Source organism: Aspergillus viridinutans, assembly GCF_018404265.1.
Source record: "Aspergillus viridinutans IFM 47045 DNA, scaffold_1, whole genome shotgun sequence".
Taxonomy (NCBI): domain Eukaryota; kingdom Fungi; phylum Ascomycota; class Eurotiomycetes; order Eurotiales; family Aspergillaceae; genus Aspergillus; species Aspergillus viridinutans.
In genome coordinates, this window is record NW_025091217.1 from 3,116,871 (window position 1) to 3,144,729 (window position 27,859).

The following is a 27,859-nucleotide window of genomic DNA, read 5'->3' on the forward strand; positions in this document are numbered from 1 at the left end:
GTCAAGGCTCGCGAAGATGTTTTTACGCCGCTTTCCTAAGTTGTAAGGGTGACATGGCAGAGAAAGACTTTGCCAATATCCATCACTGAGCACCATGGCCAACAACCGCGTTCCGATCAACTACCAGACACCACCTTTTCCGGCGTTATACGATCCTGTGCCGACTCATCATCCTCCGCAGGTCTACTATCTCTACTACACACGAGACATTTGGCGATTCACCCTTTACTGGACTTTTATATTTTATGGAGCTAGCCACCTTGCCGTTGCTGCGTGTGCTGTAGTCACGCAATGTCGGAATTGGAGGGTTTGTCTGGCCGTCCCGCTGGTGTTCTCTGCCATTGCTGCACTGGAAGCTCTTTTAGCTGGGAGTATTATTGGTCTCATGTAAGTAACTTCATTTTCATCGATCTTTCCAACACCAGATCCAGGCTAATTGGTTTCGAGACTCGGTGCTGTCTACGAAGCGGGTAATTTCAGGATGTCTACATGGATTCCCATGATATGGGGCGGTATCAATGTCCTGGTCCTCATATTGTCCAGTTTTCCTATGCAAGGTGGCTTATAATCGCCCGATATAATGGACTTAGACCCAGTCTTTGGCGGATCGATTAGACCCTTGAGTTGAGCAAACGCCGAATCTCAATGTGGAGCTACAGAGATGCCGTCGACTGGATTCCCAGCGAAAAGGCAATCTATCGACAACGAGTGACTATTCGCATAACAAACGGTATAAAATATTCTACCAAAGGATACATCACATTTGTTCTCTTGAGAAGACGCCTAGCTGTATCCGAAAGCTGAAATATCGCTCGCCTTTACGCCATATCCCCGTCGAACTCAATATAAGCATCCGAGCATGGGGAATATCATCTTCGATATGCGTTGTCGGGCGTGCTGCTTTGCAGACCGGGGAGACCCGCGGAACCTAGAGATGCAGCCAAAGAGGCGAAATCTTGAGGAGAAATGCCTTGCGAAAGGAGCTGCTTTTGTAGCTCCGCAAGATCGACATTCAATGGCGGAGTGCCTGACATGGCAGGGGGCATGGGGAACCCAGGAATGCCTGTGGTCGGAGGGAAGTTCTGAGGCTGAGAGGGGTTTTGTTGAGACAGAAGCGCTGCCAGCCGGCCAGGATCCATTTGAGGCATTGATGCAGGCATCCCAGCTTGCGGTGCAGATTGTGGAGCACCAATACCTGGTAACAACGAGCCAGATCCTGCCTGCAGAGAACCAAGACCGGGGGGAGCAATCTGGATCCCGGGAAGCGACTGGCCGGCAGTATTTTTCTGATCAGCCAAGCTTTCAGCCTCGTCTTGTGCCTCTTGCTCTTCTTCTTCACGCATCTGTCGCCTTCCAAACCCACGACTCCATGTTCCTTGGGCTTCTGCAGCCTCCTCGCCGATGTGAAATCTGTCTTTCATGTAACTAGTCTCCCCTGGTCTTGCTCGAGACCAGAAGCGCGTGAAATTGTCTTTCGAGCCCGACGCCAAGATATGACCCAGAGGATGCCAGTCGAGTGACCAGATGGTCGCACCGTGGGCATATTGGATCCGATGGGCGGGGTAGATGACCTGTGCTGGGGTATTTGCAGGATCAGGACTGTCGTACGGGGCAATTGTAGGAACCTGTCCTGATGGATGGTTGGGTTCATCAAGTAAATAATGGTATAATGATCCATCCTCGCTCCCTGTGGAAATGAGGGAACTGTGAATAGGATGCCATGTAAGAGATGAAATAGGCTTCTCATGACCCCGGAGGATGCAGATATCCCGCATCATACGTAGATCAAACACTCGCGCAGTCTGATCACGCGATGATGTAGCGAGAAGATTGCTGTTTACTCGCGAGAATCGGGTAGTCGTGACGGTATTCTTATGGCTGTGGAGGGTCGTCAAGCACCTAGCGGTGCGAGGATCCCAGAACTTGACCTGGTGGTCTTTCGAACCGGACACCAGAAGGCCTTTTGTCGGGTGCCAATCGCACGATTTGACATCCCAGTTATGACCTGTAAGAACGGTGTCGGCGGTTCGTGAGGTGAAGTCAAAGATCTTTAGGGTCGTATCATCAGACGCGGAAAGAAATTTGGTGTCGCTCGGTGACCATGCTAAATCTCGTACGGCGTCGTGATGTGCATCATCGATCGTCTCCACGTTGTTGAAATTCGGTCGCCAGTATTTGATGTCGCCCTTTTGTCCTCCTGAGATCAGCCAGTCATGACTATGCGACCACGATATCGAAGTTACTCCTGCTTGTAACTGATCATAATGTGCCTGTTCAGATGATCAGCAACAAACGGCCCTGCGTGTGATGATTAGTCGGGTGGAAGCTAACGCACGTCCATGACGGTCTCAAAGTTGAAAGCCGTCCCGTTCCATAGCATAAATTCGCCAGTGTGTCCTCCTGTTAACAAGCGTCTCCCTTCCGGCGTCCATCTCACTACTGTGATAGGTTTCTTCGATTTACCGATCGACTGATGTAGGTGTCGTACGGGTATCGTATCTGCGGGAGAATGGATTCGCGCCAACGGAGGAAGCATCTGAAAAAAAAAGAGCGGCCGATTAGTCGACATCGTTCACCTGAGCGCGGACATCCCTAGACACAGCTTGATAACTCACGTCGACTACATAGCTTGCGCTTGGTCTCTCTATCTCCATCCGATGACCTCCTTTGTATCGTGGTTGTCGTGTACGCATCCATTGAACGAGCGATGAGCTGTAGTCAGTAACCAGTCCTTTGAATTAAGGATTAGTGTCGCGACGATGAAGTTGCGGATTTCTTCAGAGAACCTACTCGGACGTCGGGGTCCCACAATCCCACCCTCGTATGGTTTCCTCCCATAAGGCTGGGAGTCGCCCGACGGATCATCGTAAAAGGCCATCGCGACACGACTTCGTCTGGAGATGGATTGCTCACGACAGGCCTGTAATCATGACAGGGAAGCTAGAAATCGGCCTGAAAACGATTGACAAGCTTTGATGCGCACCGCGGACGAGCTGCTTCGAGCGATAACGTATAAACAGCCTGCAATGGTGAGCTCTGGTCGAATTATTAGTATTATTGTGTTTTGTCGTTATGGCTGAGAATCAAAGGTAAGGTATGGCCGGGGCGGTCGAACTCCGTCCGCAAAGTCTCCCCACTCGTGGTTCAGATGAAGATTTCCAATTAGGATTGATGCTTGGCAATCAAACGGCGTCCATCAAACATTTATCTAGAAGTCGTTTGAATACGACTTTGCGAAACATACGATTTCTCCATCGAATGTATATTTATCTGAGACGGACGGTTCGCATTGTCTGCGGACCTAGTCACATCCCTCAACGTCCGGGACTCTAAGCAGGCAGTATGGAGACCATAATATGAAGCACCACAAATTCTCCATATATGGTAAAAGCTTATTGTTGTAACTCCCTTGCTCTCGTGCGCTGTCCTTCCAGCTTCTCAAGGACATCTAGAATCTTGCCATCCCAAATGCTGTTATGACTTTCACAGAGGTTTCTTTCCTCACCCGAAAAGGTACTATACAGCAGTAGTCATAACTACCCTAGCAAGGTAGTCCGTGTCTTCTGCTTCGCATAGCTAGACACGGCTTCTCAGCTGGTCTTGCGGCTCTTGCTTCCGATCTAGGTTCGTTCAAGCATGAGGTTGTACAAACTTGTACAGTTCCTGGCAGACGGATCTGCCACAATCCATCGGGTCCGAGGTGCCGAACTATCTCGATCAAAGCATGGATGAACCAGGCCGTCAATGGTTCAATTTCTGAGAACCTCGGTCAGATTTGACTGTCATGTAGATTATCTCCCCATGATTCTTGCTCAATTCTTGCCAACGAGTCGATTGAGCAAGGCATAACGTCTACCCTCTCCAAATTACCAACCCCCAAATATTGACTCCATGTGAATTCATGTATAAACTAACCAGGAAAGTATGCAGCACAATGCGCTTCTGCACTACGAGCAGCGGCTGCAATGGAAAGAAGTACACAAACAGAGCCCGCCTTGCCCTCGGGTAATGCCAGTTCGAGTAGGTCGACAGTGAACGACGATGTCGAAGCTCAACAACTCCAGGAGAAGAAGGGCAAAGACTGGACGCTGGTGCAATGAGACGGCCCGAAAATCCCAGTATGTTGCTACTGTGCCACTTATCATGGCGCTACAGATTATACCAACTATTTCTAGGACAATCAAGTCAATTTCTCGCCCGCTTGCAAATGGACCATCATCGTGATGCTTGGATTGATGACCCTTTCAGTGACTTTTGCATCGTCTGTCTTCAGCACTGCTACCTGGGTCACAGCCAGAAACATTCATGTTTCCGAGGAAGTTATGGTCCTACGGACTAGTCTCTTCGTCCTAGGCTTCGAGTTTGGGCCAATGGTTTTCGGACCTATATCCGAGCTGTTTGGGGGGAGACACCCTATTTATGTGCTTCTGCTTGGAGTCGAGTGGGCCATGACACTTCTGGGCTGCTTGACAGCGATTTTTTTTCCGGTGCCTGTCTCGTTCTATATCTATGGAGCGAAGATTCGCTCGAGCCGATTCAGTCCAACCGATTGAGTCCGTAAATACTCGATGGCATATATTCCAGGTAGACAGTAAATATCATCCTAAAAGATTGAGTATCGGGCTTCTTGTAGGCGATGTTTGTGCGTCAGCTTGTCAGGCTCAAATTCGGTACCTGTCAACCCAGATTGTTAATTCATTAATGCACTCAACGTTCTGAAGCTGTTTTCCTGTGTATTGAGATAGCACGGCGTCAGGTTCTAATCAAGGTGAGAGATAAGCAAAGAAGGACCTAGACTCTGTCATTGCAGCAAGCGAACAGGAGCAGCCAGTAACTGAGCGATAATGAATCGAATCAATAACCTTGCGCTGTCGGAGACGATGCAAACGGCGTCTTGGCCTGCATTTGGCGCAGTGGTGGTGCATTGGTGCGTGGGTCAAATGCATGAAAGCGTGACGGAAGCCCGCAAGGTGACTTGATTAATAACGGCTCTCGCCAGCCAGTCGAGAGGTACCTTAGACTTTCATTACCCGGTCGCCCTCGAGAGGCCTTTGCTCAGACATTGCTGCAAAATGCGTAACCAAGAAACCCCACCATGGTGCTCTTGAAATCCTTTTATCTCCCCTACGTCCTTACTTGGTATCATCATCCAGATTCATCTTTCTTGTCATGGTAGAGCAGAGCGAGGCTCAATTGTTGGTCTATCACTTCAGTGTTCCGAGGTATCTCCGCAATTGAACTGCGAATCAACCTGAGCTCTCCATCCCTGTCACTCGTTTTCTTCGGAGATTTTCATTTCGTCACTCACGCTGCTGGGGTTTCTGCGACACTCCACGAAGATGAGTGCTTCCGAAACAGTATCTTCGTCGGCCAGTGCTGTTAGCACGAGCTCTGGAGGGTCGACTCCGTCCAAGCTCGTCAATGGAGCTACCCGCAATGGTTCCGCAGGACATGGCAACGGCTCTACCGGGGCAGCCAAAGGGAACAGGAGGAGCAAATATCGCCATGTCGCAGCTTATCATTCGCAGCTGCGGCATTCGAGCCTCAGTCGAGAGACCAGTGTGGTCCCAAGCTTTCTTGGATTCCGGAATCTCATGGTGATTGTCTTAGGTGACTATTGCGCCCGCATCGCCTTTTCACATGCTTGGTGCTAACATAGTTCCACACGTTTAGTGGCGATGAATCTTCGCCTGATAATTGAGAATTTCATGAAAGTAAGCTTATATGGTATACTTTGAAAGCAGCGTACTCCTGGTATTCTAACAAATATCTTCTTGCAGTATGGTGTCCTTATCTGTATCAAATGCCACGACTATCGGAAGCAGGATGTCGTTCTTGGGTCGATCCTCTTTGCCCTTGTTCCATGCCACCTCTTCCTTGCGTATATCATTGAATTGGCTGCAGCTCGGCAGTCCAAGCAGACTGTCGGTCGACAGAAAAAGGATCTATCGGCGGAGGAGAGGGAGCGCGAACAGCAGGCCTTCCGGTCAACCTGGCGGTATACGGCCTTCTTCCATACCGTAAACGCTACCCTGTGTCTCGCCGTGACCAGCTTCGTTGTTTATTTCTATATCAATCATCCCGGAATCGGTACACTTTGTGAACTCCACGCAATCATTGTGTGGCTCAAAAATTGCTCCTATGCATTTACGAATCGCGATCTACGGCAGGCAATGCTCAACCCCTCTGCGGAGTCTGCTCTCCCAGAGATCTATTCCACATGCCCATATCCAAGAAATATCACGCTTGGGAATCTTACATATTTTTGGCTAGCACCTACACTTGTATATCAACCTGTTTATCCTCGATCGTCGCATATTCGATGGTCTTTTGTTGCCAAACGGCTTACCGAGTTTTTTGGGTTAGCTGTTTTCATATGGCTCCTCTCCGCTCAGTATGCAGCTCCGGTCTTGCGAAATTCCATTGACAAGATCGCTGTGATGGATATTGCGTCAATCCTGGAGCGCGTCATGAAACTGTCCACAATTTCTCTTATCATTTGGCTCGCCGGATTCTTTGCGCTCTTCCAGTCGCTGCTGAATGCTTTGGCGGAGGTCATGCGGTTCGGAGATCGTGAGTTCTACACAGATTGGTGGAACAGCCCGAGTCTCGGCGCATACTGGCGGTCATGGAACCGGCCAGTGTACCTCTTCATGAAGAGGCATGTCTTCTCGCCGCTGGTAGGAAGAGGCTGGAGCCCTCTTGCGGCGAGCTTCATGGTATTTACCCTCTCTGCAATCCTGCATGAGATGTTGGTGGGGATTCCCACCCATAATTTGATCGGTAAGAACTTGATTCTGCTCGTAAAGGATAAAAATGGGATCACTGACGTTCATATAGGTGTTGCATTTGCGGGGATGATGTTCCAGCTACCATTGATTGCTGTGACAGCTCCCTTTGAAAAGGTGAATGATGCCTTGGGCAAGATTGTAGGGAACTCGATCTTCTGGGTAAGCTTCTGCCTCGTTGGTCAACCGCTGGGTGCGCTCTTGTATTTCTTCGCATGGCAGGCGAAGTACGGAAGTGTCAGCAAGATGCGCGTTTAGATTTGGAGCCACCACTATATCATATATCTGAGATGTAAAAAATCGCCAGTTGCTCTGTTCTTTGAGATGCTCGATCGAGATAGTGAGTCAGAAGAAACCGCAATCTTGAGGCAGCGTTCGGAACATTTGGATTGCTTGCATATTGAAACGGATAAAACAGCCCCTGGCTTGGCTGCAGGGCGGATGCGGCCATTCGGATACATCAACGTATCCGAATGGACAACAGTTCCCCCGTGTTCCGGGGAACCTGACGTCAGGACAGAACAATATAAAAGCGACGACTGGGACAGATTTTAGTTTCTCTATTATTTAAGCTGCTCAATCATAGCTACAATAATATTTTTGTTCTAGTTATCGCAGGTTATCCTGTCATTCATCTCTGTCGAAATGGTTGCTATCGTTGTACCAGAAAACTACGGGTATGTCCTCCTGCTCTGTGTTTGAATCACAAAAGCAATTGATAATATGAAGCTCATTGAAATGCCAGTGCCGTCGTTGCTGTCGCCCTGGGAGCTATTCCGGTGCTTAGCTTCATTCATGGAGCTATCGTGTCCAGTCTTCGGAAGGACGCCAAGGTCCCCTATCCTCACACCTATGCGACCGTTGAGCAATGCAAGTCAAATGTGCGCATACCTTGAACTTGATTGTTTACGCCGCTATGTAATGATTATGAATGCTGAATTTGTGATGCAGGCCAAAGCCGAGCAATTCAACTGCGCCCAGCGAGCCCACGCTAACTACCTCGAGAATGCGCCTCAAACAATGCTCTTTACTCTCTTCGCGGGTCTGAAATACCCTCACCTGGCAACAGCAATTGGCGCTTCGTGGCTGTTTTTCCGAACGCTCTACTTGTATGGTTATGTGTACTCGGGTAAGCCACAAGGCAAGGGAAGGATGCTGGGAGGTGGCTTCTGGCTTTCTCAAGGCGCACTGTGGGCTTTGAGTGTGTTTGGTGTTGCGAAGGATATGATCTCTTTCTGAATTTGAGTGTCATTCTGCGTCTCACAAAATATGTTATATATAAATGTACGTTAAGCTTCCATAGGAATTAGGGACACTACCAGTAATTGACCGACGTGTTATCTTCTACGGTTCTACCCCAATCTTCTAGCTGTACAGAGTAAGGTAGGTAGCTTAGCTGTGGCTGACCCACAGTCGGAGACGGAGGAATACAGCACCGACATGGCCTGTGCGTAATGGCCTCCGTCCAGATTGATACGCAATTTTTACGTGGGAAAAGATCTAGATAGAGTACGACTCTAAATATAGTCCCCAAGCGGCTTCCTTTATTGATTGGGCTGTGTTAACCTCAATTGGTTAACCATACCACATTGCTCAGCTTCATCGGCTCATCGATCACCGTCATACCCCACATATACCCCTCCATCGCCCCCGATGTCTTCCAAGTCGCAATTGACTTATGCTGCCCGAGCCAGCAAGCACCCCAATCCTCTGGCGAAGAGACTCTTTGAGATTGCCGAAGCAAAGAAGACAAACGTCACCGTCTCTGCTGATGTGACGACTACCAGAGAACTCCTGGACCTCGCCGATCGTACGGAAGCCGTTGGCTCCAATACACGTTCTGTCGAGCAATGGACTAATCAAATTTTGAGGATACAGATCTCGGTCCTTACATCGCCGTCATCAAGACACACATCGATATCCTCACAGATTTCAGCATCGACACTATCAATGGCCTGAATGTGCTGGCGGAGAAGCACAACTTTTTGATCTTCGAGGACCGCAAATTCATCGATATCGGCAACACCGTCCAGAAGCAATACCACGGCGGTGCTCTGAGGATCTCCGAATGGGCCCACATTATCAACTGCAGCGTTCTCCCCGGCGAGGGCATCGTCGAGGCTCTGGCCCAGACCGCATCCGCGCAAGACTTCCCCTACGGCCCTGAGAGAGGACTCTTGATCCTCGCAGAGATGACCTCCAAGGGATCGCTGGCGACGGGCGAATATACCAAGGCGTCAGTTGACTACGCTCGCAAATACAAGAACTTCGTGATGGGTTTCGTGTCGACGCGGGCCCTGACCGAGATCCAGTCTGATGTGTCCTCGGCCTCGGACGATGAAGATTTCGTGGTCTTCACGACGGGTGTGAACCTCTCTTCCAAGGGAGATAAGCTTGGACAGCAATACCAGACTCCTGCATCGGCCATTGGACGAGGCRCTGACTTTATCATCGCCGGTCGAGGCATCTATGCTGCTCCCGACCCGGTTGAGGCGGCACGGCGGTACCAGAAAGAGGGTTGGGAAGCTTATATGGCCAGAGTTGGGGGCAAGTCATGAATTTCTTGGAGCAAAAGTATAGTACCAGGACGAGTCATTTAGAGGAAGGCTACATCCAAGGTGCCTGCCATGAAACGATTAGCTCCTTCACATTGGCCCTTGTAATGCCATCTTTTCCACCGCCAATGGTCAAGGTTTTCCTTTTGCTAAGATAAATTCCTGGTGGCCATCTGGTTAGCGAGACAAGCTTCGCCAGAGACGCCAAGGCTTTATCTATGTAGCTGATAAGCAAAGTGGGCTGATAGCTTAATACGGAAGGTCCGTTGACAAGTCAACCAGTGCTGAAGAGATAACAGCTTTGCATCATGCATCGATGTCTCTTTTCAGACACAACGAGTACTCCAAGACATCGATTGGACATAGGTCTGGTGCCGACGATACGTCGGCAGAGACAGCCCAGGCAGCAAATTGACGCCTCTTTGGTGATCGACAGTCCAGGATTAACTCCTCCCAGTCTCCCAGCTCACGGTGTTACGGTGGCGCGCTATGGCTTTCCTGAACGGTCAAGCTCCGCTCACTAGACAGTGGAGAAGGAAGGGGAATCCGATAGGGAATAATATCTAGATAGAGGAGTACTCCAACCAAATTACCAAAGATACGCTGATCAACGCCCTGGCATTGTTAGTATACCCCAACCTCGTTTAAGTATCCTCTTCTTTCATCCATCTTTATCATGATTTGTCTAAGTGCATCCCTAGATCCAGTCGATTATTTCGATAAATGGATAAGTGCACTCCACAATGTCTGATTGGCTCTTCGCCTGTTCTCCTCAGTTCCCTCATTCTCCCCACGTTACATTGACAACGGAATAGCCTGTGGTCCTGTCCGATAAGCTTGCTCTGTCGCCTCCACTACGTCAAGTGGCTCTACCCCAGATATCTCCTACTTATCGCTGGTCGCTTTGTCATGCTAGTACAGATCACATCGGCAATTCAGATAACAGATGGTGGCCATCGTCTTCCCGACAGATGAGGGGAAGGATATGAATATACACCAAGTCTTCCTACTTTCTTCTGGCCTTGATTTTATCTTCCAACTTCTCATTTCCCTTCCAAAGTGCGAAACGCCTCATTTTCAAAATGGCCGAGGAAAAGGCTCCCCAACCCACCATGGATCCGAAGTTGGAGAAGCACGCCCATGATGCGGATGAGGCGATGAAGGCCTTTGAGGGTATAGAGGGCGAGGTTATTACCATCGATGAAGAAACGAACAAAAGACTTTTGAAAATTATTGACTGGCATATGATGCCGATCATGTGCTTTGTGTATGGGATGAACTACTTGGATAGTATGGGCCCACGGATTATTCTCGAACGGCATAGCAAGCACTAACGGCTGTTAGAAACTACCTTGTCGTATGCTAGTGTAATGGGAATCAAGAAGGATATCAATCTGAAGGGCGATGATTATCAATGGTTGGGGAGTTTATTCTACTTTGGTGCGTACGTCCAATATAGCAGTGATTTGTCTCTGACAATTACAGGCTACTTGGCATGGGAGTATCCGACCAGTCGACTTCTCCAGCGTCTACCCCTAGGCAAATACTCTGCAGCCTGTATCATCATCTGGGGCACCATCTTGTCCTGCTTTGCTGCTGTCAGCAACTTCTCGGGGGCTATCGCAATTCGGTACGGACAGAGTCATATTTCCTCATCAGCGACAAATGCTGACTGTATAGGTTTTTCCCTGGGTGTTTTTGAAGCTTCCGTCACCCCCGGCTTTGCTCTGCTGACTTCTCAGGTAAGATATCCACTTTCAGCCTGCTGAGATAATTCCATTCTAATACTGTGCTGCAGTGGTACACCAAGCAAGAACAGAACAGCCGAGTCAATATATGGTTCAGCTTCAACGGCTGGGGCCAGATTCTCGGCGGCCTGGTGGCATACGGCATCGCAGTTGGTACGGCGAAGCATGGTTCGGCCGTCGAGCCATGGAAGATTGTGTTCCTGTTCACCGGGCTGCTCACGGTGGCCTTGGGAATAATCTTCTTGTGGGTCGTTCCTGACAGCCAGCTCAATGCCCGCTGGCTGAAGAAAGAAGACCGGATCCTGGCCGTGGCGCGTGTCAAGGTCAACCAGCAAGGTATCGGCAATAAGCATTTCAAGCTTTACCAGGTGAAGGAGGCACTCCTGGACCCGATGACCTGGGCTTTTTTCTTCTACGCACTCATTGCAGATATCCCAAACGGTGGAATTACTAACTTCTTCAGTCAGATGGTGAGTTGTCGCATCTTGATACTTTGTTCCTCTTCTGACTATCGTTAGATTTCCAGCTTCGGTTATACTGCCGAGCAAAGTCTCTTGTACGGTACCCCAGGCGGCGCCGTCGAGGTGATCGCACTTCTTTTGAACGGATATGTGGGCCAGATCACCGGACAACGCATCCTCTGCAGTACCGGCGGTCTTATCACCTCGATCATTGGAATGGTCCTCATCGTTGCCCTGCCGTTATCGAACAACGTCGGCCGTCTGATCGGCTACTACATGACCCAAGCAAGCCCGACGCCATTCGTGGCGCTCCTGTCTCTAGTGTCTTCCAACGTCGCCGGCTACACCAAGAAGACAACCGTGGCTGCGCTGTACCTGATCGGTTACTGTGCGGGAAACATTATTGGTAGGACATCTTCATTTTAATTGCAAAGAATGGTACTAAAGCATGGATAGGCCCTCAGGTCTTCCGCCCCAAGGACGCACCCCGGTACATGCCTGCTGAGATCACCATTATCGTCTGCTGGGGCGTTTGCCTGCTGCTGCTTGTCTTTATCTGGTGGTGGTACAACAAGGAGAACAAGCGGAAGGCTCTCATCCGGGCGTCGCCGGACTATGTGAGTCTAGAGAATCAAGCGTGAGTTCGTCATTGCCTGTTTTTCTGCGATGCGTTCACTGACATTGATCGAATTCAGGTTCCTTGATTTGACGGACGGAGAGAACCATGAGTTTGTTTATGCGTTGTAGCTCTATCTATCCTAGTTGTGAATTTGTCGACATATATATTCCATGATTTCGTCTGGAAGGTCAATGTTATGTTTTTATATGGCGGCGTCGGTCGCGTTGGCAACAACAAATTATAGTTCTCAGAGCCTTTAGTCTGGGTGTAGATTGTAGCCAGTCCCATTATACAGATACCAACCAGACAACAACGCATCACTCGTACAAAGCTCAAGCCCAGTCCTCTGCTCCGCAGCGTTGTAGACCATCCAAAAGGAACACCTTGATGAGCTTCCTCACAACATATATATACGAGAAGTGAATTCGTACCGCACACACCTCTGTTGTTCTCTATATGAGTTAGTATCGAGCATCTACAAGAGCAGCAAAGCAAGTAAGCAAGCATACCTCATTGATTCATCCTTCAAAGACCGAATGTCATACCTGTGGCTCATCACCGGAAGAAGGGTTGCTTGTCTCCAGGCATAGATATACGGAAGTTAGATACAACAGATGCTGTACACTTGAAGCCTATATCCGTCAGTATCATTCGCAGATATCTACCTATACGTACATGGTAAGTAAGCATACCTCGTTCACTAACACCAATGTCCTTCAGGACATGGACAAGGACGAGGCCAAGTAGAAAGGTATCTATCTAAATCGTCAGCTAATCCATCGCACAGCACACAGCACACAAAGACTCGAGACGCAAAACTTACTTTTGAATCAAAGGTAAAGAGACTCGTTACCAGAGCGCACACAACGCATCTGATAACCCAGGCCCGTTCCCAACCACCCAACCAAGGGCCCGTTTATGTCGCTAGGGTAGAGGCATATTCGGTTTGGTATGCCCTGGTTAGTATTTTTGGTTTTGTCTATCTGTCTGTCTGTTTGTTTTTTCTTTTGGATTTTTCTTTTGGGATTTGGTTGTTGATTGGTGAGTGTTGGTGTTTGGGTCGGGGATGGGAAGACGGGTAGGGAAGGAAGGGTGATGGGGAAGTACAGGGAGGCAGGTGCTGAGCAGGGCGACGAGAAGGGAAAAGTGGAGTGTAGATATTGCAATAGATGTTGTACGAAAAGGCAGAAGGGGGAAGCAGACAGGGAAAGGTCGACTCGAGTTTCCACCAGAGGCAGTCGCTCAGAGTCAGAGATGGAGAGAGAGTTGTAAGAAGAAAGAAGGAAAGAGTAAGAAGACCTAGGAAAGAATGGGCTTTTATACTTGTGGTTTCCTCGCTAAACAGCTAGTAGGTCTCAAGCGAGATACCGTCGATATTCGTCATTCACTGTCATTGACTGAAGGGTGAAGTGATTGGAGTTTGCTGGAGTTGCTACCAGGACAGAGCACAAAAATGAGTCAAGACTGAGTCTGGTTCTGGTTCAGTAAGACAATGGGCTTTGTTTGCAGCAGCAGGAGAGATACAGTCTTGTTTCCATGGTTGATGGGTTTGAGATGACTCTTTTGCTGGGGAAACTGGCGCATGCCGTCTACGTTGTTCCTGTAAAGTCATGATAAAGCGTCATAATTTGCAATTAACACCACAACTGTGTTCTATGACTGCTACAGGTTGTCGATGCGGACTATCAAATACCGGGGCCTGAAGGCTGTGTATTGGTATGATATACTGCGACGTAGATCTTATGAAAACCTCAGAGGAATGTCATAGACACAATCAGTTTGAGTGTATTTCAAGACACTTGGAAACGCAACGGACATTTTCACTTCTAGAAACAAAGGAACCTCCGAACAAAAGGCTCGAAGGAACTGGCCGCCGAGTAGATTTGATAATCCATTGTTTCCAAATCTTTGCACAAGAACAGTAAAAGAACTTCATTGAGAGCGATGAACAAAGCCACCAGGCTTTTGGACAGCTTTCAAGAAGAATATTACTCCACTGGCGTTAATGACTCGAATAGCGGACTTGCACTGACGACTTCAGCCATATACGGATGTTCAACTACTACCTCAGGACGCTTATAGTCACCAGGAGTATCCAGTCACAGTGTGCGATACGCGCGACTCGCTAGCTCTACCAATGGCTGAACCCTGCACATTTTATGAAGCTGTAAGTGTCCTACTATGAGCCACCAGATATAGAGAACCGATTAAGTTGCATAGACCAGTGACTATCACTAGTGTACGAACACAAGTGACGTACCAAGTAAACAGAAGATAGAATCCTGTCGTAGTTATGAAGAGCTATCTATCATACACTATTCGACTGTTTGACGTCCATCTCTCTATGGTGGTTGAAACTTGACTGGCCGATCCTGGCACTTCACTACCGGGGCATAGATGAAGGCCACACATGCGGGTCCATAGAATGAGAAGGATACAGTTATCCTTAGATGTCGAGTCGAAAAGAAAGCAGCGTCTGGGAGATGCGAAGGAGATGCCAGCTTTATGCACATAGCGCAACCTTTCATGGGAAAACTACATATTCTACTGGCACATGGCATTTACTAGCTTAATTCAATTCACATGGATGAGTACGTCCCGCCTGTCATAGCGCAGACAAGCAGAGCTATTCAAGGGACCATGAGACCACGAGAGTTTTGGTTGGTTCTCAAAAGCCAGTTCGACATGGATTCGAAGTTTAATCAGACATGAACTTGATTGAGCTGTGGATGCCGGCTACTTTATCCTCCTTGAGAAGTCTGCCAACTAATCAAGGACATCAAAGACTGTGAAGTATAGCACGGACCAAGCTCTTGAGGTGATCAGTATCAAATCTGGACCAAGCCCTTATATTCAGGATTCGCGGTACTGTTAACTTATCTGTAACCATTAATCTAGATAGGAGTCCAGGTTGACCGCCTTGCAAAAAAATAGAAACGGCGGTCAACTGTGTCGCCCAATGGCTGCTAGAAGGAGGGGCAGATGACCCGTTGAGCAACCGCGGATGGAGGAAAGTCCATGCGCAGGAGTGGGCGTAGTGGGGCAAGTCAGGTGGAGACCAGCGGCATTCTGCCCAGGAAAATTGTCTCGTATCAGGATGGTCCAGGGCCAGTCACAGGCTCAGCTTGTCCCTTGCTTTTGCAGGTAATCAAGGATGTGTGTACCTCCCTTGGAGTATTTTCTATTCTTGTACGAGAGGTAGACTAATCCATACTCAAGTTGCAACTTGCAAATGACGTAGTCTCCAGGGTCAACATCCTCCGATGCTGACACTGCATGAAAGAATCTCCCATGTTTCTTTTGGTTCCTGAAAAGAGCCATGCAGGGGGTCAGGGACAAGGGATCTAGACTCACCTTAGAGGAAGAGGGTGGATTCCGCTTTCTTCTACCTTAGTATCCATCCATACTCTGTATGTAATGACGGTAATGGCAGCGGACGAACCCCGCAGCTCTTCTTTTCTTTCTGACCTGTTCTCGGGCGATTGCGGGGGCGACAATCGTTTCTGCATTCATTTGTCGATGAATGATATCAACTAAAATGGGTCCTCTGTTGCCGCTATGGAGATGAAACTGGATACTCACTCTGTTGGCAACTTGGCACCATTCGGCGCCTACAGTCGGTGAAGAGAATTCCTTCCTAGTATCCTACAAGTATTTAGTTCCCAGTACCGACTCACTTGCGAAAGAAAAAAGGATGAGGCCTGGTCTGGGAATCCCTCCCTAACCTCTGGACACAAATCTTTCGTTGGTTTCAGGTTTCTATTCTCAACATCATTAGTATCATCATTACTGTCTCCTTTCTGCAACATAACATTATTTATTGTCTTCCTGATCAACGGGCTGGTCATTCATCATGAGTCCCTTTCAATGATCATCCCGTGGTTTGCCCCTCTCTTTGATCTTCCCCTCCTTGAACCCTAATCTTATCCTACCGATTGGCTGCGTGATGCAAAAGAAGGGTATCTGATTCTTTCATATAACCTGGGGATCCAACACATTCGTCAGTGGCACTGAGACTTGTCTTCAAGTCGATGGTCTTTTGGTTCTTCGCCTCTGACTGGTGCCTTTTGACGGCAAAGCACATGTGAATCTTTGCCGTTCCATTTACCTTTGCTCTTCCCACCTGATGTTGAGGCAGCGACTAGGAGCATGGCCGCCTCGTTCACATGCCATGGCGCTACACTGCCCAGCGGCAATCCCCATATAAGCCACTCTCATCACGGAAGCCACTCGATCCATGTAGATGAAGCTCCCCTCGCTTCCTCTATCACAACCACAACTTCGACTTCCACAATAAGCCCTTCTACTACCTTCAGTCTCACTCCTGGCTATGATCAACCTGCTTCGTATCTGGCAGTCTCAACTGTGCCATCCCTCAATATCACTACAAGAGCTATCTCGCCCTGCTTAAGCGACATTTCAGAGACCAAGACCTTCTACAGCACCACCGTAGAGGTCACTGAGATACCTGCGGATACATGCGACTCGCCTACAGCGTTGGACTTGACATCGAATGACTGCGTGGACCAGATGGAAACCAGCTTGACGCATGCAGTCAGGCAACCAGAGACGGCGGCGGCGACGCCTTCAACCCCTACTTCTGATAGGCATCGCACGCCCAAAAGGAAACGAACGGTGTCACCGCCGTCCTCCGCAAAATCCCCCGACCATCATCGCTCTACTTCTCGAAGCATTCGCCGGTCCGCACCTACAAGCCGCCGCAGTTCTTTGCATTCGCACCGTCGTGCAGCAACCACTACATCGCTTACACCGTCCATCGTTGATCGAAAGGATCCAGTGGCAAAGCGTGAAGACCTTTTGGCCCTCCATCGCGAGTCCTGTCGGCTATTCCAGGACAACGAATTACAACAAGCCTGCGTGCAGGAAAGACGATCTCCCCCGGCAACCCTTCCTTATATGACATCCTGCCCACACCGAGCATCTTCTGAATTCAGTTCACCGCCAGCTTCGCCGATTGTCCACAACCGTTTCTCCACTGCGGCTCGAGAACCGGGGCTGGACACCAGCCTGAGCCCCGATCACTCGACTCATGTACCCACCGCCGATCCAAGAGCCGACAGCGCTCCAAAACAGGTGACATCGACGGTGATCGACTGGACATCACCATCTACTCGCAGGCGAGAATATGAGAAAATCGATCGAGCCAGCACCGGAGTCCGGGGATTCTGGCGACGAGTGGCGCCCCGGTGGTGCCAATTCGGGGACAATCGGATGCCGTTCTTCGAAGAAGGGAAGAACGGTAAAGGCAATTATGAGGGCAGCGTCCGGAGGTTTCGAATGGACTTGCCTGACGAGCCGGCCGATGAGACGGGAATGTCGAGATCCCGTAGAGGCCTGAAGATCAAGAAGAAGTTGATCGTCCATGGATTTGCCCCTCGGCGGAGTACGTGTTAGTCTCTGAGCTGCGTCTCGAACTTTTTCATCTTGCATGTTGCATCTTGTTTAGCGTGCTGCTGTCGCGGGCGATGTTGGTGCAGCAATGATACCACGATGATTACACTGGCCACCTGCCTGGTTCCGTGTTTCTGAAGATTTTTTGTCAACCCAGTTGATACGGGTGTAGACTTGAGATTGTGATACCCTGCCACCATGGCTTTTTCTTATCCTAGTCTTAGCATATCGAAGCATATTATGTCTGAAAATGAGTACTTTTCTAGATCACCAGTAATGTACGTAACACCCAACGCCATGCAAATGCAATCAATATATGGGTATCGATAGAAGCGTATAGCCATCCCCCAGTCAGCCAGTCGGCCAAGCAACTACAACAGCTCAAAATCGTCCAGGTTATCCCTGTAGCGCATGATATTGCGCTTGATCTTGCTGCTATCCACCCAGGTGATGTGATCCTCCATATTGCGCGTAACCAGATACGCCGGGTCCGTGACGACCTCCGGCCCACAGCGCACATGTCCCTGCTCGATGTATGTCACAGCCTACCCAGTCAGCACCTACTTTTTGTCGGTCAGAAAGGAAGAGAAGAACATACAGCCTTAATCGTCTCCACCATCCCCGTCCGCACCATCACAACCGCCAACCTCCTCCTACAAAACGCCGAAACCGTCACCTCGCGCTCCACCCGCGACAACCCCGCCCCTTGCTCGCGCGACTGCTTCAGCAGCCCCATCCGCCACAGCTTATCCAGAACCTCGGACTCGATCTTCTTGCGCACCGGGTCCGAGTCCGGGTCTAGCTGGGAGAGCTTGTGGGCGAGTTGGCGGAGGGAGCCGGCCAGCGCATTGTAGGATTTGTAGTCCGTGTCGTTTTGGAGGTGGTAGCGTTGCCGGATTTGGTGCTCGCGGTGCCCGCCGTCGGATTTGTAGTTTATGAAGTCGACCTTTCGGAGGAGTCTATATGTTTGTTAGTTAAGTTTGCTCCTGTAGTAATGGGTTGAGGGTGACGGGGGAAGGCGGACTTTTTCTCGTGGTATTTGAGTTGGCGGACCATCTTGACGATGATATGCAGGTCTTTCGAAAAAGAGGGAGTGGATTTTGGCGATTGCGATTTGAGATGAGATGGGCTTGTTCGTGGTGAGGATAAAAACTCTATGGACGAAAGGCGGTGTGACGTTCTGCTGGAGGTTTGGTGCAAACTGTGCAAACTGCACATGTGATTCTCGACCAGTGGTCGGGTTTCTGTTCCTATTCGGGTATAGTCTTTATCTGCAACAATAGACGTCGAATGCTGTTATAGCACGCCCGCAGAAGCACTGTTGATACACAAGTGTGCTACGACAATCGGGATGGCGGTGCTAGCTGATCTGGCGGTTATCTGGGCTGCCTGGCGGTTACTACATTTTCATCTCATAAACCCTGAAGGAAGGTCTGTATCTAGCAAAAGATTGCGTATCAGTTTGTGGGTGTTGACGCCGAAGCCTCAAGGCTGGAACTTCAAAGCTTCATGGACATCGTCAGCCAACTGCAAACAAGGGGATTTATGCTAGGGGTTATTGATCGTATGATGGAAAATAAAGCCAGAGAATCTAACATAACAATGCTTTCTCAGTAATGAAGGTAGGCAAACGTGTGCTATTCACATCAACAAGGCATAGGGCAAATGATATATCCAGGCCCTTAGGGATTATAAGCGATTCCCTCACAGAGCTCAAAGCTATCCCCGCGACCTGGTTCCGAAAAGACGATTTTTCTGTCGTTGTTGTCAACATTGAAGCTTGTCAAGAGGTCGCCAAACAAAAAGGTTTGAACTGTCCCAGAACCGCTCTTGTGGATCCTGATCGGCTGCAATTCACCACCGGGACCAAGCGTACTAATGACTATCTTGTCGCTGGCGATGAGAGGAATCGTCGCAGACATGACTCTGGCCTCTATAATAGTGACAACAAACCGAGTCCGCTTGTGGTCAGAAAGCCATGTCCCGTTTTGGTCCTGATACCAGTAGGAGTTCGGATAGCCCCGTCGCCGTATGAAGAAACTGTACCCAGACAACCAGTCATCGTCCACGTTGACAGCAGTCTGCTGAGCGATTACCCTCCACTGAAGCCCTGCGCGGCCGCCCATCCAGTAGATTTTGATTTTGCCAATCAAATCTTTGAGGACAGTGCCTTCGGCAGTGTTGCCGGGATCGTTTTTGCCTGAAAGAGCAAAATGCAGTGTGGCTCCAACGTCTCCATCGTCGCAGTTGATTGTCCAAAGCCTGGAAGACTGCCTGTTGAGTTCGTAGATGTTGATAACCTTCGTTTTCGCGCTGCCTAGTTTGATCTGCTTGTTCTCCAACAGGATACGGAAGAGTGTATCGGCAGTGTTTCGATCGGTGGAGGTAACAATCCAATTAAAGTCGTCGTCGTTTCCATCACCCGGTCTCTTCAAGGAGAGGTAGGTATAGTAGGCCATGGTGGTGGTTGTATACGGTTGTTTTGCAACAGTATGTAAAACTTGGATAGAATAAATAGATGAAGTGAAACTATGGCAAGATTCTTGACTGCGAGGAATGACACGAGCTGCTTCCTAGTCAGACTGACCTGCTGAACCCCAAGCAAGGTTCCTCTTGATGGTTTATATAGCCTCCCCGGTCACTGACTGTGCCTTACTATCAATTTTGCTGAGGTATAGAGTAAGGTTTGATCAATGCACTCCAGCGAGGAAGGACATAAGCTGAAGCATATTTGTTAGCCTTTCGCTTTTACTGTCCACAGCTCTGCATTATCCTCAGAGGGTAAGATTGAAACCGCGCCAGAATGTCAGCTGGATGTGGGAAAGAACCTAAGGTGAACTATACTCCCTGAGCAGTAAGCCACCAGTATCCAGGACACAAGCACCAAACTTTAAATGGTGCCAACGATACTATCTAGCCATTCCTGTGTGGTAGACCTCCTGCATAGAAGGCCAGTCCTGACATCTTGCTGTGTAACTGGGGATGGCTGCTCTTCTCTGCAGCTGAATTAGTAAGGATATTTCTCAAATAGGGATTGTACTTAGCTATTATGTTCACTGAGCATTAAGGAAAAAGCGAGCATGGTGCTGTGGCTTGCATTAGATCTGTGATGATGGGTTTATTAAGCAGATCTTAACTACTCCGCTCTCAGCTCCCTCCAGCAGCTATTCTGTTCTTTGCGCATGGTTGCCTTGCAATAAAGTAACCTGGATTATATGCTATTCACTTCAGCTCGCTTAGTAGAACTTTCACTGAGTATTAAGTAAAAGAGAAAGCATGGTGCTATGGCTTGCATTAGACCCTGTGATGAATGAGTTTAACAAGCAGATTTCTGACGCTTGACGCAATATAAAATTGGAGAAGCTATATACCAAGACAGTTTAAATGGACTAGTACCTCATCAACCAGGAGAGTATGGTTTCCTCATACCTAATGACGCACAAGAAACCCTTGAAAGATCAAAAGCCAGCTGATAAGTTCAACCAGCAACACCTTATTATGCTACAACCTGACTGCATGGTGTCCTAGTCTAATAGCTCAAGCAATCACGCTGCTAGCCTGAATTAACCGAGGGAACTTGTGTGACGCAAGTAAAGTTAAGCTTTTACGGGACAGACCCTATTTGTGATTGTCCAAGGCACTGCTTGCAGGAGCTAGAGGGTTGCTGATCCCATAGGGTAAGTAAGACAGCCCTTCTATATTCCTATGGCCAAAGAACAACGTTTCCGCGAATCAGCGCATGGGTACTTATAGTAGGATGCACCATATCGCACAATACGAGGTAGTAAGGCAACCAGAGTCCTGGCCAGACACGTTAATCAACCTGACTGCAAGAGTGGTAAAGTAACCTCAGGTAGCTGACATTTGTCTGTGACAGGCACATACATGTGACATGTCATGTTTACAACATGAGATTGAGGCATTTATGCACGAGACCAACTTTATTCGATCTCAGCCAGCCACGGTAGATTAGACCCTTGATATTGTAAGTCCAAGGGTAGTGAATGGCGCAGTCAACCGGTTCAAGGGCCGTCCTCGCAGCAGGATCGGGAGCGTGAGGAGTTCGTCGTCAGTGGGAGGCTTTTTGGATTGAAAGTGCTGGTGAGAATGCTGTCTAGTTGACAGGCATAGGTCTAGAGCCTCCACACTTGCGTGGGCGCCGCTACTGACTTATTGTCTTGAAGCTGCTTTGTCTCGTTTTATAGGCTCGCGTGCGGTTTCTGAGTCCCCTGTTGCACCGAGAACGTCAGGACGGAGCTGGCGGAGACCATGGGGACTGTGATCTTTGGTTCGTACAGGGGCAGCTAGCCATCAAGCATTAAATACTATCGCTAGGCTGTTTGGATACTTTTTATCTCATTCCCGTCTAGTCTATCAGATGTACAGAAATGAACATGATTATAATTCATCTTTGCCCTCTGAAGGCATAGGCCGGCCACTGTCCTTGCCGAGATCGACCCCGTTCTTCTTGCGCCATTTCTCCCACATGGCCCAGAATTCTTTCTCCATCCCGCTCTCCATCTGGTCCGGCAGGATGACGGTGTACTCGACGTACAGATCGCCCGGCTCCGAATCGTGGTCGTGGTGCTCGTGCAAATGGCCCTCGGAGTAGAACGGCATGCCCTCGCCCTTGACCGTCTCGACGGAAAGCGGCTGGACAATCTCGCCGCGCTTGCGGCCCAGCTGCACGACATGCCCATCCAGATGCGTGATATTGCGCGTCCAATCGCCCATCCACGCCTCCCGCAGCGAGAGCACCTCCCTCCAGAACAGGTGCCTGCCCTTGCGCCGGAAGAACGTGCCGTCGGTGCGGCGCTCCTCCTCGGCCGCCAGCTCGGGCTCCTTCTCCTCCAGCACCAGGACCAGATCGCCCGCCACCCAGTCCGGGCTCTCGTCGCCCTCGTTCTCAAACACCAGCCGCGTCCCCGCGCCCATGCCCGGCTCCACCGTCGCAACCGTCTCCACCTCGCGCCGCACAACCCGCTGCCCCGCACACACGGGACACGGCTTCTTGATCGTCTTGCCCTGGCCGTGGCACGCGTCGCACGGCATCTGCACCTGCTGGTACATCCCCGGCGCAAGCATGTGCTTCTGGATTATCCTTCCCCGCCCACTGCACTTGGGGCACGTCACCACCTGCCGGTCCTCCGACCCCGTCCCCTCGCACGCATCGCAGATCTGCTGCTTCTCAATCCCGAACCGGATCTCCCGCCCCGTGTAGAAATCCTGCAGCGGCAGCCCCACCAGCATCTCCATGTTTGGTCCGCGCCGATGGCCCGGCGCATGCCCAAAGTGGCCCCCGCCGCCGAAAAACCGCGAGAACAGATCAAAGGGGTCGTTCGCGGGGCGTCCTGCCGTCCCGCCCTGCCGGTGCTGCTCGATTCCCTCGTGTCCGTACTGATCGTAGATTTTCCGCGTGGCAGGCGTGGAGAGGACATCGTAGGCGTCTGCGATTTCGACGAATTTCTCCCGCGCCGTCTCGTCGCCTCTGTCCGTACAGTTTAGCTTCTCCCCGTTCCTCTCTCTCACTAGAGCCTTGGAGTGGTAAAGACTTACGGGTTCTTGTCCGGATGGAACTTCTTGCTTAGCGTCCGGTACGCGCGCTTGATATCCCGCTCCGAGGCGGAGCGGTCCAGCCCCAGGATCTTATAGTAATCCTCCTTGGCCAGCGCCAGGACCAGACAGAAGGCGATCGCGAGCAGGATTGTAATCAGACGCATTGTGATGATTGGTGGGCAAGCTGCATCACAGCCGCGCTTACACGTAGCAATTGGTCAACGATGTCTCAATGGTCAGTGCCAAGGTAGTATGTTTTGTATTTCTGAAGCAGAGGTATAGCTTGTGAAGTAAGACTAGACTTTGTCTGTGACGTTGTGTTGATTGGAATGGCCCTGGAAGGCCTAAGGAAAGTCTCGAGATCAGCAAAGAACTCGAGATGGAGTTGGTGCTGGAGGTGATTGTTTTGCGCTTGCCCTGAACGTATTGCGCGGTATTTGGTCGGCCGCTGATAAAGTCCGCGTTGATAGAGAGGTAGTAGCTTTTGATTAGGTGGCCGCAACGTGGAGGAAAATGGTTTGTCCGGTCACGTGGCGGGCATTTGCCTGGTTATTGAGGTATCCATAGATTGTGAATGTCGACTGTAAGGATAGAGTGATCAGATAGGATAAATTAACTAGATTAAAAGTATAGTGCAAAAGAGGCTGGTTGGACTGTTGTATCAGATGAACAGTGGAACAAAGAATAGCACAGTCATTCGTAACTCATACAACCAGTGACAAAGTCAAATTCAACACTAAGTACTTCCCCAAGACCGACCAACAACATCGAAAATCTCATTCCGCCATGTCCGTCCAAGACCCTGGCTCTGATCTCCCTCCTCGATGGCCTCTTGAGCCCGCAATCCCTCCTCCCGCCACACCTTCACAATACTGCCAGGCGCATAGACGTCCTTGAAGACACCGCTGCTTGGGGCGTCGAAGCCGACCCGGGTTTCGACGTCCGTCTCTGGCAGCTTCAACCGGGCCAGTACGGCCCGGACAAAGGTCGCCAGGTCCTGCGGATTGGCAATGCGAGCGGCCCGAAGTCGTTCTCGGGCGAATATCAGCTCCCGGTTGAGGGCAAACGCCGCCTGGACAATGGACTCGGCAATCTTCTTCTCCAGCACGCGGCGCACAAGATGCTTCAGGAAGGGCTTGGTCAGCCACAGGAGGAATTTCCATTTGCTCTTGTGTATTTTGTAGTCGAGCTTGTGGATTCGAACCCGCACGCCGCGAAGGGTAAATATCTGCTCCAGGCGCTCCCGACCCACTTCGACATCGAGCGAGATGTCAATGCCCCGTCTGTCGAGATAGAAGCTGGCAATGCCTTCGTCTTTGATGCGGAACAACGGCCATGCATGAGTGCGGATCCAGTAGCCAAACTCGGATGCACTGATGTTGAGGCCAAAGACCGTCGCGGTAAATGTGGTTTTGAGGTCAGTCGAAGTTCTCTTTGAATGCTTCTTCAGAACGTCAATGTCGTTACGCGTGGTGAGGTGCATACGGTAGGGTAGGAACGACGAGAAATTGACCGTGTGACCGGGCTCAAGGATCAGGTTCTCAATCAACAGATCCATTTCTGGCGCGGAGATCTCCAGCCGCGGGATTGGGATATATTGGATACTGCGAATGATAAGCGGCAAGAAGATTTCTGCCATGTCTGATGGCAGCTGGCTTTTTCGATCTTGGTAGCCGTTCCATGCATCCCTGTAGATCTTGCGAGTCACGTCAACAAGTTTCGAAACCTGAGTATCCTCAGGAACAGTCCGCAGTGTGCTCTTCGCCTGAGCTAGGAAGGCGTCCACGTCCCGACGCAGGGTAGTTTCGGTGCCGACATTCTTCGACTTCTCCTTCAACTCGTCTACTTTTTGAGGAGCCTTGTCAAAGAACTTGGGGTCCGTCAGCATTTCCTGGAGCGCGGTTCCAATCTCTGACATGAACTTCTCGAACTCTGGATCTTTGTTGGCATGCTTGATGACATCCTTGAATCTCTGTTCCAACTTCTTCCACTCTTCGGCATCTCCATAGGACTGAAGCAGCTTCCAGAACTGCTCCATTGCCTGTTTGAGATCTTCGTTGACATCAACCTCTTCCTCGGCCGTGGAGACGACCTCTGAGGCGGCGTTGGCGTACAGCTGCGCATACCTCTGCACCATCTGTGACAGAGTCGCCACCGAGTCAGAATAATCCGATCGCTCTCGCAGCTTGATGACGGCTTGCTTGAGCCGATGCAGCAGCGTGTCTCGCTCTTGTCCGGCAAGATGCTCCTTGGCACTGTCAATGGCCTCTCGACCAGTGTCTTTCAGCCCATGCCCCGCAGCCTCTGCGACTTGGGTGACCTCTTTGCGGAGTTCCTCACCCGACACGGCTCGACCGTCGTCCGCACCCGCGCCTTGAACCGCGCCCCGTTCCTCTTCGGACGGCTTGAGCTTTTCTCCGACCTGTTTTGAGGTATCAGACAGAGCGAGAGCTGTGTCAGAGAAGATCTCCCGGCCAACGGTGGTGAGATCCTCCACAAAGAGACAAAAGTCGGCATTGGTGAGGAGCAGGCTTCCCACGGTGCGGAGACTGTCATATGCTATTCAACATTATTAGCACAATGCCTTCGAATGAGATTGACAAATGTCATACCTGCTTTGGTATCCTGCCGAGCTTTGACCTGAGAAGCACGGCGACTAACTTCAGACGTATCTATCGATGCTCTAGACTTGGAGAGATGCCACAAGAATTCCTGCAGTTGGTCATCACCGTTCTTTTCCCGCAGAAACTCAATGAATATTTCAATCCAGAGGCGACAGTCCCGGGCTAGCTGGCGGCCGACAGAACCGATGTCTTGGTTGCGAGGGTTGATAATATCTGAAGCCAGAAGCGTGCGTAGATTGGCGATAGTTTGATCGGTGGATGGCATATAACCCTTGGAAAGGGCACGGAGCATCTGATAGCTATGCAATTTCTGATGCAGACGACGCTGGTGTGAGGTATCATCCTCGTAGCGAGGCAGGAGTGGCTCCGTCTCTCCTCCAGGCATGATGACGGTGGTTGAGGTACTGGGCACCCCGCAGCTCGGTACTTCGTGTAAACTTGGAGCTAGGGATAGATAGGAGATCGGCGGGCGGGAAATGAGTGCCTTTTTGATGCTGAATTGATTAAAAGAACTGTTCCCGAGATGATTGAGATGAAGGAGGATGATTCAGTAGCTCTACTAGGATGAGACAGGCCAAGGTGGTAAGATGTGCATCATCGCAGCAGCTTTTCCTGATCTGCTGTCAAGCATGGACAGCTCCTCTCATTCTTGCGTCATTCCAACCTTGGCGTCTTATCGCAGTCAGGTGATCTTATCACAAGTTGATGGAGTTGCCATACACAACAGGACGCAGAACACCTCATATTTCTTGATGTTAACTATCCATTTATCTTCTGCCTTATTGAAACAAGAGCGACTGGCGGTCACATATATCGACAAAGTAGTTTATTTCCAAACACAATGCGAAGTGTCAATACATGTGGCGAGTTGGACCGACGTCCTTATCTAACAGCAATGCTTATCGATAGCTTATCGTCGGTCTAGAACAATGCGGAGAATCTTTTCTGTGGAGAGGTTCCGTACCCCTCTACTCCCGTACCTACGGCACTTCATCCAACCAAGCCAGATCGAGGTGCACGAGGGTCTCCTGCCATGATACTGATGTTGGTTCAGGAGCGACCTCACAGATCGCACTCAATCATTTGCTTCGACCATGTTCATTAGATGATTCCCAATTCATTCAATGAGAGAAACGAAAGCTAATGATCAACGTGTTCCCACAGTAGCACAGGGAGAACGGCAACAAGGGTCTATAACATAGAATGCTCAATTCTTGAGCCAGAATTGTGGCGTACGAATTACCATGGGAGAATATGGATGAGCAAGAGATGGGTAGAGTAATCCCTCCGCATTGTCCCCCTGATGCTACTTAATGCAAAAAGCATCATCTACACCTCACTAGGCGTAACATAGTCTGGGGAAAGGTAGTGAGTGTCTTCTTGGGGCTCCACACACCCAGCCACCGAGACTTTTGACGGCTGAGTCTGGGGTAACCTTCCTCCGTATCCAGACTTTGCAGTAGCTCAGAACTGATTGCTCCGTATTCATGCCTTATTTGCATACTAGATATACCAGAACTGAATCCGAGTCTCTCCGTAGTCCGTATAATGATGAAGCACATATCGTTAAAAGTTGTGTTACTGACAGGACTGTAACTTCAGTCTCGGAGTACGTAACGAGTCAGGTGGCTGGCATCAGTTGTTGGGATTGCAATCTCAACCGTGCTCAGGAGAAATTCAACGGTCTCTGGTGTACGATGTATATATGATCACAATTCCGTACATCTTACGAGAATCTGTAAGGACTTAGTTCTGGCAAAGTCCAATAGCAGATGGAGGAATGATCATCGCCAATGCCGGATGGTCAAGCTTTATGATTCATGCCATCGAATCTGGGGATATCCTTGTGGAGCATTCCTCCTCGCCTCTTTGTCGGATTTTGAATCGTTGATCTATCATCTTCTGCAAGGAGTCAATGAGGGATTTTCTGTCACTTAAATCGCTCATGGAATGACAGAGATGTCTCATATCCGTCATTAACTCAGTATAGGCATTTGAGGCACATTCAATCCTCTCCAGTGATGAATTCTTCATATACAACCATTACATAGAGTACAGAAGTACCGTATAGTTCTGTGGCTGGTGAGCTCCGGTAA

At 49.8% G+C, this 27,859-nt stretch overlaps 11 protein-coding genes across 11 annotated transcripts; 6 read left to right on the forward strand and 5 right to left on the reverse strand.

Moving 5' to 3' along the window:
- Positions 1-94: 94 nt before the first annotated feature.
- On the forward strand, positions 95-568 carry Aspvir_000971 (uncharacterized protein; the record flags this gene model as incomplete). Its single annotated transcript, XM_043266102.1, has 2 exons — positions 95-387; positions 448-568. The coding sequence occupies 2 exons, from the start codon at positions 95-97 to the stop codon at positions 566-568; spliced, it is 414 nt and encodes a 137-aa protein (XP_043122037.1).
- A 301-nt stretch (positions 569-869) lies between these two features.
- On the reverse strand, positions 870-2,878 carry Aspvir_000972 (WD40 repeat domain-containing protein; the record flags this gene model as incomplete). The annotated part of the gene is made up of 4 exons (XM_043266103.1): positions 870-2,270; positions 2,336-2,536; positions 2,616-2,731; positions 2,791-2,878. The coding sequence occupies 4 exons, from the start codon at positions 2,876-2,878 to the stop codon at positions 870-872; spliced, it is 1,806 nt and encodes a 601-aa protein (XP_043122038.1).
- A 2,461-nt stretch (positions 2,879-5,339) lies between these two features.
- Positions 5,340-7,046, forward strand: Aspvir_000973 (putative diacylglycerol O-acyltransferase (DgaT); the record flags this gene model as incomplete). Its single annotated transcript, XM_043266104.1, has 4 exons — positions 5,340-5,610; positions 5,674-5,714; positions 5,781-6,783; positions 6,841-7,046. The coding sequence occupies 4 exons, from the start codon at positions 5,340-5,342 to the stop codon at positions 7,044-7,046; spliced, it is 1,521 nt and encodes a 506-aa protein (XP_043122039.1).
- A 387-nt stretch (positions 7,047-7,433) lies between these two features.
- On the forward strand, positions 7,434-8,027 carry Aspvir_000974 (MAPEG family protein; the record flags this gene model as incomplete). Its single annotated transcript, XM_043266105.1, has 3 exons — positions 7,434-7,465; positions 7,534-7,669; positions 7,740-8,027. 3 exons carry the CDS (start codon positions 7,434-7,436, stop codon positions 8,025-8,027), a joined length of 456 nt encoding a protein of 151 aa, XP_043122040.1.
- Positions 8,028-8,441: 414 nt separating this feature from the next.
- On the forward strand, positions 8,442-9,346 carry pyrG (orotidine-5'-phosphate decarboxylase pyrG; the record flags this gene model as incomplete). The annotated part of the gene is made up of 2 exons (XM_043266106.1): positions 8,442-8,598; positions 8,667-9,346. 2 exons carry the CDS (start codon positions 8,442-8,444, stop codon positions 9,344-9,346), a joined length of 837 nt encoding a protein of 278 aa, XP_043122041.1.
- A 1,079-nt stretch (positions 9,347-10,425) lies between these two features.
- Aspvir_000976 (allantoate permease family MFS transporter) lies at positions 10,426-12,299 on the forward strand (the record flags this gene model as incomplete). Its single annotated transcript, XM_043266107.1, has 7 exons — positions 10,426-10,633; positions 10,688-10,783; positions 10,829-11,085; positions 11,142-11,561; positions 11,610-11,958; positions 12,009-12,189; positions 12,248-12,299. 7 exons carry the CDS (start codon positions 10,426-10,428, stop codon positions 12,297-12,299), a joined length of 1,563 nt encoding a protein of 520 aa, XP_043122042.1.
- Positions 12,300-16,320: 4,021 nt separating this feature from the next.
- On the forward strand, positions 16,321-17,586 carry Aspvir_000977 (uncharacterized protein; the record flags this gene model as incomplete). Its single annotated transcript, XM_043266108.1, has 1 exon — positions 16,321-17,586. The coding sequence occupies one exon, from the start codon at positions 16,321-16,323 to the stop codon at positions 17,584-17,586; it is 1,266 nt and encodes a 421-aa protein (XP_043122043.1).
- A 368-nt stretch (positions 17,587-17,954) lies between these two features.
- Aspvir_000978 (snoRNA-binding rRNA-processing protein IMP3) lies at positions 17,955-18,639 on the reverse strand (the record flags this gene model as incomplete). The annotated part of the gene is made up of 3 exons (XM_043266109.1): positions 17,955-18,128; positions 18,182-18,542; positions 18,608-18,639. The coding sequence occupies 3 exons, from the start codon at positions 18,637-18,639 to the stop codon at positions 17,955-17,957; spliced, it is 567 nt and encodes a 188-aa protein (XP_043122044.1).
- Positions 18,640-19,265: 626 nt separating this feature from the next.
- Positions 19,266-20,042, reverse strand: Aspvir_000979 (uncharacterized protein; the record flags this gene model as incomplete). The annotated part of the gene is made up of 1 exon (XM_043266110.1): positions 19,266-20,042. One exon carries the CDS (start codon positions 20,040-20,042, stop codon positions 19,266-19,268), a length of 777 nt encoding a protein of 258 aa, XP_043122045.1.
- Positions 20,043-21,981: 1,939 nt separating this feature from the next.
- Aspvir_000980 (putative DnaJ domain protein) lies at positions 21,982-23,303 on the reverse strand (the record flags this gene model as incomplete). Its single annotated transcript, XM_043266111.1, has 2 exons — positions 21,982-23,071; positions 23,140-23,303. The coding sequence occupies 2 exons, from the start codon at positions 23,301-23,303 to the stop codon at positions 21,982-21,984; spliced, it is 1,254 nt and encodes a 417-aa protein (XP_043122046.1).
- Positions 23,304-23,875: 572 nt separating this feature from the next.
- On the reverse strand, positions 23,876-26,148 carry Aspvir_000981 (uncharacterized protein; the record flags this gene model as incomplete). The annotated part of the gene is made up of 2 exons (XM_043266112.1): positions 23,876-25,698; positions 25,752-26,148. The coding sequence occupies 2 exons, from the start codon at positions 26,146-26,148 to the stop codon at positions 23,876-23,878; spliced, it is 2,220 nt and encodes a 739-aa protein (XP_043122047.1).
- Between the last annotated feature and the right edge of the window lie 1,711 nt (positions 26,149-27,859).